General features: G+C 32.9%; 1 protein-coding gene and 1 long non-coding RNA gene across 3 annotated transcripts; both read right to left on the bottom strand.

Moving 5' to 3' along the window:
- Positions 1 to 1,502: 1,502 nt before the first annotated feature.
- On the bottom strand, positions 1,503 to 5,725 carry LOC109537627. Of its 2 annotated transcripts, XR_007281981.1 has the most exons (7): positions 5,427 to 5,725; positions 5,094 to 5,307; positions 3,837 to 4,033; positions 3,458 to 3,603; positions 2,612 to 3,392; positions 1,951 to 2,343; positions 1,503 to 1,765 (listed from the first exon to the last, which is right to left on the bottom strand). It is a non-coding gene; the product is annotated as an uncharacterized LOC109537627 (long non-coding RNA). The 2 variants fall into 2 exon arrangements; XR_007281980.1 differs by having other exon boundaries at positions 1,503 to 2,343.
- Positions 5,726 to 7,511: 1,786 nt separating this feature from the next.
- Positions 7,512 to 11,997, bottom strand: LOC109537626 (28S ribosomal protein S24, mitochondrial). Its single transcript, XM_019904432.2, has 3 exons — positions 11,699 to 11,997; positions 11,463 to 11,646; positions 7,512 to 7,850 (listed from the first exon to the last, which is right to left on the bottom strand). The coding sequence occupies exons 1-3, from the start codon at positions 11,720 to 11,722 to the stop codon at positions 7,561 to 7,563; spliced, it is 498 nt and encodes a 165-aa protein (XP_019759991.1). The 5' UTR covers positions 11,723 to 11,997; the 3' UTR covers positions 7,512 to 7,560.
- Between the last annotated feature and the right edge of the window lie 1,418 nt (positions 11,998 to 13,415).

The raw sequence follows: 13,415 nt of genomic DNA, 5'->3' as shown, positions 1-13,415 counted from the left end.
AAAAAATATTAACAGGTTTATAAAATAGCAAATTAAAAATATATACTTTTTACTCAAAAAAATTTAATTTTTACCCCATTTGGGGTAATTTACCCCGGTTCCCTGACCGCTGGCTTAATGTGTTTACCCAAAGATAAAGTTCAATATACCCTAGATAAATTCAACAATTTTCACGACACTATAAAATTTACAATAGAAAAAGATAAAAATCAATACATTTTTTAGATATAATAGTAAATTATGACAATTCAGTTGAAATAAAAACAAATTGGTATTCAAAAGAAGTTTTTTCAGGAAGATATTTAAACTATAATACATATTTACCCCAAAAATATAAAAAAGCGTAATAACTGCACTTACAGATAGAGCTATAAAATTATTACGCCCAAATTACAGACAAGAAAATTTAAAAAAATCAGAAAAATATTACTTAATAATAACTACCCAAAAACTTTTTCTGAACCAATAATGGAGCGAAGAATTAACAAGATTTACAACTCAACTAAATATAACAATAATGAGAAACAAAGAAACAATGCATATATATCACTACCATACATTCGAGAAATCAATTTAAAAAAATTCAAAAATACTAAAGCCACACAACATTATAATTGCGGAAAAAAACAAAAAACAACTTTTCAACTGAATATTTCCCAAAACTAAAACCAAAAACTGACAAAATGGATATACCAAATACTGTATATAGAGTGAATTGTTTAGAACGTGATAATACATATATAGGACAAACTAAACAATATTTAAAAAAGAGAATGTACGAACATAAATACAGTAAGAAATACTAGTGAAAATAAAACAGCATTAACACAACATGCACACCATATGTTGCGTAATTTTGATTTGAACAACGCAGATATATTAGTTAGGGAAACAAATTATCATGAAACAAGAATCGAAGAAATGATACAAATAAAAAAACATGGAAAAGCAGTAAATTTCAGAACAGATACCGACAACCTTAGGAACATTTACCAAACCCTAATAAAGCCATAAGTATGGAACACCCAGTACACTGGTGAAAAATTAAAACTATTAAAATTATTTCTGCTTATCTCAATACATGCATACCACTCTCGCAAATGTAGAAAATAATTCAGACAAATTTAAGGTTTCAAGAAGGCAAAAACCTAAAACAACGTTGATTTTTACCAATCATGAGGTAAGTTTTTCCAGTGTTTTGCTTTTTTCCCTCAAAAACTGATGAATGTTTTAACACTTTATAAATTATAGATTTTAAACAACATGTTTTAATTGTGAATTAGTGTTTGTAGTTTGTGTAAATTTTAAATCTGATAATGGCGCTGTTGTCTCTCCGAAACGTAATGAAATAAACGATGTTCAACATTTTTACTTCACACTTTGACTGAGACCCAGAAAGGATAAGAATATCATAACAAGTACACGCAGTCAGGAAAATAAAACTGAAAGTAGTAAAACTTAGCTAGGTTTTATGAAAGTATAATAATTATTTGTTAAACAAAAATTTTACAATGTAAATATATTAGGTACAACTCTAAAACGGAAGTCAATAAACCATAACATTACTGGACATCCAACCAACTTTTTATCTTCGAAAATGCAATACATCCGTCAAATATCTTGCGCTTCGCCGATACAATTTGAACAACACGGATGTAGAAATTGATTTGATACGAAGCGCTGATCAGCAGACATTTAATGAGCAGCTCCCACCAAGGCATTACACATCTTGTGAAGATGTTAAGCTTACCGAATGTATCAATACCTAGAAATTACATATTAATATCAACATTAATTTTATAACTGAATTAACAAATTTCGTATTATAGTGTGTAATTTCGTATTTGAACAGATTGTGGCCTCTGTTCAAATACGAAATAACGCGCTATAATACACAACTTGTTTATTAATTTTATTCAGTTTTATCCGCACCCAAACTTATTTTAGTACCTAATTAAATGAGTATTTATAATATTTTGCTGTAGCGCTCTAGCAGCAGCTAGATCTATGTTGGCAGTAGGTCTTACAAAATTGAACTAATTATCAGCATACATGCCATAATCCGGTTCCACGGGGTGTAACTCTTCAACCTCAGGTTCTCTATTCGCAATGCATAAATTGTGCAAAGTGCAACAAGCGTTTGTATTTTGATTGCCATTGAGGGACTGTAATGAAGAGTGCGATAACGCAGAAGACATCAAAAGCGATTCTTCAGCACCCCATTACGCCTCTCAATTACAGAGCGAATAGAGCATAGTCTGTCATTAAACCGTGCTTCGTCCAAGTTCATGAATGAGCAAGCATTATTAATAGGCGTTAATAACCAGAGACGAGTTGGATAACCTAAAAATGAAACTAAATGATTCTTGGCTAATGTTAATGCTGACACTGACTGTCATTAAACTTTTTAAAACAAACCACTTAAATATAAGAAATTTTACAGTGTTAGTGTTAGGGTATCTGTTTAACAAGTACAGTTCTACGCAATCTCGAGAATTTATGCAAAAAAATATGGAAAAAGAATGTGAATACTAAAATGTTTTTGTTACTTTACTTTTCATATTATTGCTAAGATAAACAACCAGATTAATGTTGTGTTAGAACTACATACTTGAGTCGCCCAAGAGAAAGAACATATTCTTAGGATTTCTCCTTTGTACGGTTTCCATTAAATCTGACACAGGAGCTTGCCTTCATATATGACAGTCACGACATGAGCCTGGAAATTTGACTGGCGGCTAAACGTAGGAATACGATCCCATTGATGCGCATGCGTTAACTGCAGATTTTAGCTGCTGATCAGCTGGGTGATTAACAGTGGAGTAGGCGCTATCTATCTCACTCTTAATCTATGCCGTTCATGTTCATATTTCGTATTTAACAATGTCGGTATTTGAAATCTATTATTATGCAGAGACAAGTACTTGGCTCTGTTATTATGTATTTATATTAAACCTATCGACCTTCCAAAATTGGTGCCTGTTTCTTCTGCAATTCGGCCTTCCCAGCTAAGGCGTGCAAAGGCAATATCAAATTCCAAAGTTCCTATTAAGCATGCGAGTTCCTAGTACTTTCATATTATTGATAAATGTTATTATACTGGCTTGTGCCTGGATTTCGTCCAAAATTCAAATTTCGAAAACTTAATTGCGGCATAAACAATCCATATTCATTTTTCTGGAGTAACGTATGAAAGAATTTCGAACACCCTGTAGCCTTTACACACGAATTAAGGAAAATGCTAACCTCAATCAACAAAACAGCAAATCTGAAAATAAACATCTGATCGCTTAGAGTCCGCGCATGCGCATTAAAGGGATCGTATTCCTACGTTTAGCCGCCAGTGGAAATTTGAAGTTGACATTAAATATTTTAAGATTTAAGTCACACACCTAAAAAATATAAATGTCATCAACTTTCAAATCTCTAACATTTATAATTATGTTCTTTTACTTACGAATTGCACTTTTATGGAATGATAATTTTTCCTATTTACATAAACATGCTCCGGAAAATTAGGATCATTGTTATGAGGAACCATAATAGCAATGGGTACAATCTATACACCCACATACTCCTGGCATTCCACGTTTTTCATAGAAGCTTAAAAAATACAGAACTGTAGTATAAACATTAGGTATTCGGAAAAATTGTTCATAGAAAAAATTAAGAAGGGCCTTTAAGAAATGCGCTAATGCTTGTTAGCTAAGATATACCGAACGCAATAATTTAAGAGTCCGTTCCATAATTTAAGACAAGTGAAGAAATCTCGCAGAACAAATTAGGTGTCAAGTCAAGTTTAGTTGAAATCTCAAATCAATTGTTGGAAAACTTACCTTGTCCTTAATGCTTCCAAATCTGCAATTGTTTGCTGATATTTAATTATACGATTTTCAATAGGAGCTTCGTTCAGAGCATTGGATACTTTTGTTATAGCCCTGCTTACTGATGCTTGACTAATCCCGACAAAGCTATTTGATATAGTGACTTCTTGGTAACTACCGGTTTCAAAAAATCTGAGCGTCGCTAAAACCTAAAAAATATTTTAAGTAAGGCAACTCACATATACAGGGTGATTCAAAATTAGCGTCATTCCTTTTAAGGGGTGATAGAGGCTCTCTTGGGAAGTACGAGAAAAATATCGAAAATTTCTAGAAGATATTAACAGTTGAAGATCGAATTTCAACTTTGTTATTAAGCATTGTTTAGAAATTGTTCCATGTTTAATTGGTAGCATAATGAAATACTTATATACGTTTGTACGATACACACAGCACAAGGAGATACAAATGGAGCAGGAGTTAATTAACTGAATACGAGAATCTGCTTGATAAGAGTGGATAATAAGGAGATTACACAGGCACTAGCTTGTTTGGAGTTAACCATTCAAATGTTTGTGTTGTGTTGTAGGTATGGCGCGCGATGAAGCACCATTCGTTTTGTTCCGGGCCTATCTTTGGACTCGTCAGTAAGGCTTAGGTAGGCCCTGCCTTAGACGCCGGATACGGAACATAGGTTGGAAGTTCTATTTGAATCGAAACGCCACATATATTATACGGTGAGATATAGCTGGCGTTTCGGTTAGAGCTGCTAGTTGAGAAGTGGGGGATAGAGTTCGCCACATAGGGTTTATTTATAAACACCCATATTCGAGGTTATGAAAACAGGTTGACATTTCGACAACAAATCTTGTTGAATTTACCGTTTATACTTGTCTATTTTATTGTCAGTCTGTATAATTCCAAGGTTACCGGAGTTTTAAATAATTACGAAGCAACAGGTATTTCCGTAATGTTAATTAGGCAGATTACCTTGAAAAACCTTGCTGCCGTATTTCTGATAGTTTTTTTGCAAATTTCTCAGTTTTTAATAACAATTAATTTATTTTATTATTTTTTCTGTACTCCTATAACAGCGCCAAACACCTCCAGAGGAATGACGACAATTTTGAATCACCCTGTATGTAGTCTGTAGGTAAACTTTTGATGGATATTTTTGAATTAGTATGTTGATAATATTAATAATTTTTTGGAACTAGTTGCACTTTATTTAACTAAGTCCTTTAGTGCATCTGAAAAACATTTTCTACTGACCTTTGTCCTTATTGACAAAGCTGATTCACTTGTAGGCTCTCCACCAACTCTCGGCAAAGATTTTTGGATATTCTAAAGAGTTTAACAAATTTATGATCTGTTAGGTCAAAGGGATTCCTCTTATCGAAGGTGTACCTTGGAGCCCCAAATTATTTCATGGCTTCATCCACATCCTCACTTTTAATGTTATTTACAACAATATTATTATCACGTTCTGTAAAAATCACGTTTAAAAAAAATTATTGAGTTAAAGTAATTGTCATAAAATAAATAAAAAAAATATTTAAAATTACGACGAAACTAATAGCAGATATGCTACTTTTAAATAGGTACCTCAAGGGTTTCCAAGCCAAACCGACGTCCCAAATAAAGTTTCCTCCACTCGTCATACCAATACTGAACAGTTCGATATTGAGGGTTGGTTCTAGCATTGGCAAATTCAATGCCGCTTAAACCAAATTGCAATTCAAGTTTTCACTCGTGGTAATTGATAGATTATTTTAAGGTCATTCCGTCCTTAAAATATGACTCATAAGTGAATGATTCGCACTGACAATTTTAGCTTATCGGGGGTAATACCACGAGTGCTTTGAAATTACCGATAATTTTTCACGATTGCATGTTTTCCATAATTTTGCAATGAAATTTGCAAGGAAAAATTATTACATACACATGCCAGAGTGAAAAATTATATGGTTAATTTTAAAGCTCGGAGTGGTATTTAGTGAGATTATTTCTCGAATTAAATATTAAAAATTAAATTTCAGAATATATTTGACCTCAATCACTCTAAATAAATCAGTCGACAGTGATATTTTTTATGATTCCATGACGACGTGAAATTATCGCTGTAAGTTTTTTTGAAAATTATCGAATTACCGYTTAATAATACCTTTTTTGTCTCACACGTTAGCCTTATGACGTAACAACAAACGATAAAGTGGATTATTTTTCCAAGGGTGGATTTTAATATTATCCGTGCTGAGCTTTAATAAAAACCGCAACGACAAAAACACCAACAATAGTTGATTAAAAAACTGTTTAATAACTAAATAATATCATAAACCTACAAATACAATTTTCTAAATCTAATTTACAAACCTAAACTTACCTTAAGCTTAAACGGAGAAATGAAATGATGAAAGTGACGGAAAAAGTCCTGTTAATTATACCTTTACTAAATTTTAATTAAACCAAAGTGTCACCACTAGTCACAAGTGTGTGCTCTAATTGCACATGCACTACTACCGTCAGACCTTGACGGGGATATATTGGCCTCCAAAAGGGGAATTAAGTTTAAACTTACAGGTTTTGGAGCCAAGTAGCCTGCTGCCATCAGCCCCTTGAGAAGTTGCGTGATCGACTATTTTTATTTGATTCAGATGAGCGAGCAAGCCTTCAGGAGGTCGGGGTTCTGGGTTAGTTGGAACTAATTGTGGTTCTTATCACTGCAGTACTGAGCCCTTTTTTGCACAATACGCCACAAACCACCACTATAGGGGCCCGTGTCAAATTAGACAACGGGTAAAACGAAACAATGAGAGGGTGGACGTAAGTGCCTGTGGGTGCGATGCTTCGTCTTCAAAAATCGGGTGCCAACTCCCTACGGGAATTTCTTCCCTTACCCGCCTGGTCGGGCACTTAAAAAAGGTCTTCGCTGAGAAGATCAACGACCCAGGCGGTTTTCATGGGTTTGTTTTTTACATGGGGAATTCAGGGTGTTTCTGACCGTTTGTTGCAAGAAAGTCTGCAAAAATAAGATAAGAACATCTGATGCGCCTCTAGGACGCAAAAATTAAAAAGCTTCTGCTGTCTCTAAAGAATGATTATGTTCATTTTTCAGTTTAATAATTGTAGGATATCCTGCCTAAAAATGTTATATTTTACAAAATTTATAGTACACAATTACATTACGCAATTATTACTTTAACATATGAATCTTTCTTTTCAGTATCTCTTGTAATTTCTGTACAGTTATCAGTAACTCTGCAGGCCATTGTATATTTTTTGATCACACACTATATGCTTCAGCAGCGTATTCAAATTAGCCAGTCAGCATAGAGACGGTTGCCGAAACCTACAGAGGAATGTTTAAATGCGTACGGACCTGTGAAAGGCTTCCAGCCACAATGCTAATATATCATAACCTTACTAAGTTTCTACTTTCTTTGGTGGCGCTCTTGTTATAACCGATATAGCAACGCCAAACTATTGTAAACATTCAATGGACTTTTAAACCAATTTTTACGCAATGCGCAAATGTGGTACTAATCCAAAAGCACTACATTAGTTCTTAAGAGCGACAGAAATTAAAATATAATTGTTGATTAGTCCTAATTTCCATGTACTTCTACTGCATAACCTTTAAATTTCTTATAGTTGTGGTTTTCGAAGCAACTAAGCAGAAAATGTAGATCATTCTTTTAAAACACAACAGTTTATTGATATCATAGTGCTTACGAGTACTCTAAATATATTTAAATATTACATCTTTTCTATTGGCTGTTGTTTGCAATTCCAGTTTTATGGGACACTGAAGCCAAAAGCTGAGAAACTCTTCAGTATATCCTATGAGAAAATACATTTTTCTAGGCATTATACCTCTGTGTATAATTCCAGCGATTCTTATCAAATTATGTTGTCTTTTAATAATCACTTCACTTAGAAATAAGGCATGCCAAGTACCATGCATAAATTTTCGTATGAATTGGTCCTCCACAGCTGTTTCTGATTGCCTCTGTCCTCCCAGCAGATTGGCTGCAAACATTTCAAAAATAATTAAACATTACGTTATTGCTACGGCACTAATAAATCACTTGATAGTATAAAAATAAAATATGTTTCATTCAATTCAATTTTTTTCAATAACTAGCAAGGTGAAAATGGAGGAGAATTTGCTAACACTACTATTAGTGAACTATGTAGCATGTGGCCCGAGTTGAAGATGGTGCATGAGAAGCCCAGACACTCTCAAAGTCAGGGTTCCGTAGAACCTGCGAATCAGGACGTGGAAAATATGCTTGTTTGTGGCTAGAAGACAATAGCACCAGGAAATGGTCAGAAGGCTTGCGTTTTGTACAGCTAATGAAGAACAGAGCTCATCGTAGTGGCATCAACTGTACTCCGTATGAGGCCATGTTTGGGACAAAGTTACAAGTTGGTCTAAAAAGTTTTTTACCCACAGACGTTCTGCATAATATAAATTGTGAAGAGGACTTAGAAGTTCTAGTAAAAGATCAGAACAATTTACAGTATGTAGAAGAAGGTCCACTGCAAAATAAACCAGAGTGACATGTGTTATCGGAGCTACCAGGTCCAAGTCAACATGATGAGGTGGAACTACTTTCTCTTGATACTTATGTTCAAACTTCAACTTTGCTAGCTAAACCATGCCCCGATTTATATATTAAAGAAGTTTCTCCGGAATAACCCTATGTGAAAAAAGAAAAGCCGACATATTAAAAATTAGGCAGATTTCAGCAAGCAATCTAAAAAAACAAGCTGAAAAAATGGTTCAAACTTCTAACTCAAAATACCCTAATGCTAAAAAGGTGACACAGTTAGAGTTCCCAGATGCCGACAGAGGTCGCACCGATGAAAGAAATATTTTGGCATTTGTTCTTGAAGTAACAGATGCTAATCAGTATAAATTAGGCACGAAACACAAAGTTCTAAATCAACTTTATGCCAGGAACCAATTTACAATCTGTAATGAGAAGTTTATATACGGCGAAGATATTCCACAGGCAGAGATTTCACTAAGAGAATGTGCAAGATTGTCATCCAAGACAGGGGGGTCAAGGCTATAGCCGATGTGGCTGTAAATCCGACAAGTGCAAGAGTCGTAAAGAAAAAAGTATGTAACTCGAAATGTCACCAAAGTGGAAGCTGCTCTAATAACTAGACCCTCTATGCATTGCTACATATTGACATTTTGTGTAAATATAAATTTGTAAGTACGTACATATCTAATACATTATTTTATTTGAACTTAAGTTTTGTTTGTACTTATTTAAATTGCACGGGTATTATAAACAATGCACAATTATTTACATTGCCCATAACATATACAGGGCGGCCATTTTCTGAATCTTTGTATGAACAACTTCTACATTTTTAAAGATAGAAAATCCGTTAAATGGGCAAAATTGGGCAGAATTCGATTGCCTATTCATTATCGTTTTGAAAATTTAGATACCCGACTTGGTTCTTGAAATATCCTGAAAAGACAAGAAATCAACACTTTTAATTATCACATATTACGTAAACTGCTTAACTTAGAAAAAAAGTTAAAATTGCCCTTGGTAGAACTTGGCGTTGAATCCAATAAACTAGCACTCACTGTCATAGTCAACTTGATTTACGAGATTAAAAATAAACTTATGTTTTTCTTAAATGGTAGTTGGCTGTGGACCTCTTAAAATCCTTATTTTTTTCTAAATTTAACGATATAACTGTTTGTATGTTTATCTCTTCTTTTAACGGTTAAAATTCCAGAGCCTACTACACATTTTTAATGCTCTTTTGAATTTTTACGTTTAAAAAAAGAAATAAACTTAGGAATAGTTATATCGTTAAATTCAGAAAAATAAGAATTTTGAAAGGTCCACTATGATTGCCAAATAAAAAAACATAAATTTATTTTTTATCTCGTAAATCAAGTTGAGTATGACAACGATTGCTAGTTTATTGGCATCACAGCAAAAAGTGCTACCAAGGGCAATTTTAACTTTTTTTCCAAGTTAAGCAGTTTAGGTTATATGTTATAATTAAAAAAAAGGTTGATTTATTGTCTTTTCAGATTATTACAGGAACGAAGTCGGGTACCTAAATTTTGAAAACGGTAATGAATAGGCAATCGAATTCTGCGAACTGACTGCTAAGCTACGCACTTATATACAGGGTGATTCAAAATTCAACCATCATCAGTTTGTCTAAAATATAAATTCACAGTCGTCATTAGTTTAAAACAAGAGCTCTGTTACAAACATATTAAAAAGTATATTAAAATCGTTTGAGTCTCTTGGGATTACAGGTGATGAAAGACTAGAATTTATTGTTTATAGATTTAAATTTTATTTACATGTATGGCTGTTTCTCCTTCACATTTGGCAAACCATTGAAAACTCTTTATTTAACGTACAATATCGAGCGAAAGAATAAAAAAACTGTTGATATTACTTGGCATTTTTTTTTGCATTCTGAAGATATCACTTGGTCTGCATTTCTTCAATATACCAGGTGTTTATATTTTATGTAGTTGGTTTAATTAGTGTATATAGGTGTTCGTTTAATTAGTGTATGATATATAGAGCTAAGATTGTCTGTGTCTGATCTAAAATTAATTGCATTCTGATGTTTTTTAATTCGTATCATTTCATGGATTCTTCTCTTATTATAATTGTTTTAATTGATTAATGTTTTTGTGTTATCAAAACTATGTAACATTTGCTGCGCATGTTGTGCTAATGCTGTTCCATTTTCGTTAACCTTTCTTAAGCTATATTTATGTTCGCATATTCTTTACTTTAAATATTGTCCTGTTTGTTGTTGTTGTTGTTCACAGTTCAAACAGTCAATCTTGTATATTACTTTAGATGTGTTTAACTTATCATTTTTGGCGTAAATTTTGTGAAACATTATTTTGCTAAGTTATATGTGATATTATGCGGTTTTAAAATATTTTTATTTTTGTGTTAATTTCTGGAATATATGGTAATGATATATACTTGATTTCACCTTCTTTTTTCTTATTATTATTATTAGTTATGTTGTTCCATTTATTGGAATTGTAGATTTTATTTATTCTTCGTTTTATGATTGGTTCGAAAAATGATTTAGGATAGTTGTTCACTATTAGTATCTTTTTTATTTTTTTAAGGTTTTTTGCTCTATACTCATAATTTGCCAATTTAATTGCTCTATCAGTAATCACTTCATCATAATCACTGTCTTGCTACATTTATATGTAATCTCAAGAGATTCAAACGAGTTTAATATACTTTTTAATATGTTTGTAATTTGTATTTTAGTATGTATATTTTAACAGAGCTCTTGTTTTAAACTAATGACGACTATGAATGTATATTTTGGACAAACTGATGATGGTGGAGAAAAACACCGAAACGTATTTGTTACATTTTAAATGATAAACAATAAAACTCGAACCCAGGAATTTTTTTAGAATTAAGTTGAAATACAGTCAGGAAAATATACACAATAAAAAACATATTCAAAGAGGTTGAAACAACTTGCCCAAAAACTAACCCTTAGGTCCTTGTTTTGTTTACCTTCCTTACAAATTAAAATGTACATCATGCAAACTGATGAAATTACGGTATGTAACAATGCAAATCCTTAAAAACTTACACGTATTCCATGAATTCCAAGATTTCTTGTGGGCTATTTCATGAGGAGGGTTGGCCATCTCATATGTAAGAGGAAAATTTTTCCTCGGAGTAATTCTGTATCTTCCAGCTTGATTTTTGTCACGAACTGCGGTGGTGTGGATACACCGGGAAACAAGGGTTTGTAGCTTTAAAATGTTGCTTACCTGAAAATTGAATAATTATATTTTACCGAATTTTGGCTGCTCGAAAACCTACGTTTTTAATTGATGATAAATTCATTATTTCATAGGTTTTGGAACTTTTTATATATATTTTTAATATAGGTTATGTTTTTGATTTTGATGACAGCTGATTTTAGTGGCTATTTTACTCTCCCTCGGAAGTTCGTTAAAATGCAAATATTAATTTCTGAAACCAAATTTTTAAATCTATAGATTGATTGGATAGAAACCTAAAGTAAGGAATTTTCGATAATACAAATGTCGTCTTAAATATGAAAAATTTAAGTAATTAAAAAAAAGCTGGAAATTGCTACAGAAATTGTCATCGACCCTGACATCTAGTGGGGGAATGTCCAATAAGTCGAGCCGTGATAGAACGATAGGAACATGAAATATTCCTTTTTAATGAACTGAACATATTAATTCAAATTTTGCTTCTTTGGCATTATACAGGGTGTTCCGTAAATATGTTAAAATATTTTAACAGCGTGTTCTTCTAGTCATTTTAGAAGGGGGTGTTTTAACAACTTTTTTAAATTTACGCCACCTTGTGGCAGCTATTCAGGAAATGAAAATTTAAGTTTCTTTCAAGCCGAAGATCTCTAATTTTTAAATTAGGTGGATTTAATGCTGCATAGTTTAATACGAATTTAGCTTTAATACGACATAGTTTATCTTTTTAACCATTTCTTGTATCTTTCATAATAAAAGACTGGGAAGCACTTGCAGTTTTCAATATTTACATTGTAATATCTCCTAAACCACTTAACCGATTCGATTATTTTTCGTCTTGCTTGAAAGATTATTGTAATGTCTTCTAAAAGCAATTTTTTGCTAAAGCGTTTGGTTTGAAACAAGCCAAACAAGATTACACATTTTTGTGATTTTTGGACAATAGTTAAATGGTGCAACACTTTTCATTCGACACACGCTTTCATATCTTGAAACTACCTTACCAGTCGTTCTCGATTTATAGAAGAAAATGAAAATATGTTTAGTTCAGAAATCGAATCAAGTTGACATAGTCAGAAACACGCTACATCACGTAGCTACGTATCCATGGTAACTGCTAAATTGAAGAGATCGCTAATTTGGCATTTATTGTTAAAAATTTGTTCTTAGGTTTCTACAGTTTAGATTGTACTTTTATTGCAAAAAAAATGCATTTTACTAACGCGGAAGCGTATATGTTGCGAATTGATTTTGAATGTTTCGAAACTGTTGCAATTGCGTCAAGGCGATTTCCACGGCAAATACATTTTTTCTAGACAAATGTTTTCCAGATTAGCTATAAAAATTGAGATACAAAAAGATAAACAACGGTCAGGACAGCAGGTTACCTACATTTTGATTTAGCCAGCATGCTAATTTTGCCTCACTTTTATCGCGCAAAAGGTCCGTTCAGACATTAAATTAAATAGCAAAATGTACACCGGGTGTTAATTAATGTATATAGCGTGTGTTTTTAATTTAAAGTGAGCTCATCTACCGTTTTTCTCTATTGATTCCTACTGAACTATCAAAATTGAGATGGGTTTAAAAAAATCCTGCCAAATGCATACAACCAGCCATGCATGGCAACAACGGCTGTAGTAACGATTAATTGAGCGTTCGAGTGCAAGGCGAAGGTTACATCACATAACCTACTCAATGAAAGCCTATCAGCAAATACCGAGAACAGTAGGTACAGTGGAAGGGACAAAAGTTTCCGATTGGTGCGGATGATAGAAGCATATTAGCACACGGCACCC

Source organism: Dendroctonus ponderosae, unplaced genomic scaffold (genome assembly GCF_020466585.1).
Source record: "Dendroctonus ponderosae isolate FM_Combo_2020 unplaced genomic scaffold, Dpon_F_20191213v2 Dpon_F_20191213_7, whole genome shotgun sequence".
Classification (NCBI taxonomy): domain Eukaryota; kingdom Metazoa; phylum Arthropoda; class Insecta; order Coleoptera; family Curculionidae; genus Dendroctonus; species Dendroctonus ponderosae.
The sequence above is the reverse complement of the archived record's forward strand: the minus strand, read 5'-3'. Positions and strand labels throughout refer to the sequence as shown.

What these genes read in the sequence shown, in the direction of transcription:
- LOC109537626 (XM_019904432.2), bottom strand. Translation starts at nt 11,722, where the DNA reads ATGAATTTATCATCAATTAAAAAC. An exon ending in ATTTATCATCAATTAAAAAC is followed by an intron (nt 11,647 to 11,698) that starts GTAGGTTTTCGA and finishes TTCAATTTTCAG; the next exon opens with GTAAGCAACATTTTAAAGCT. An exon ending in TTGGAATTCATGGAATACGT is followed by an intron (nt 7,851 to 11,462) that starts GTAAGTTTTTAA and finishes AAATGTTTGCAG; the next exon opens with CCAATCTGCTGGGAGGACAG.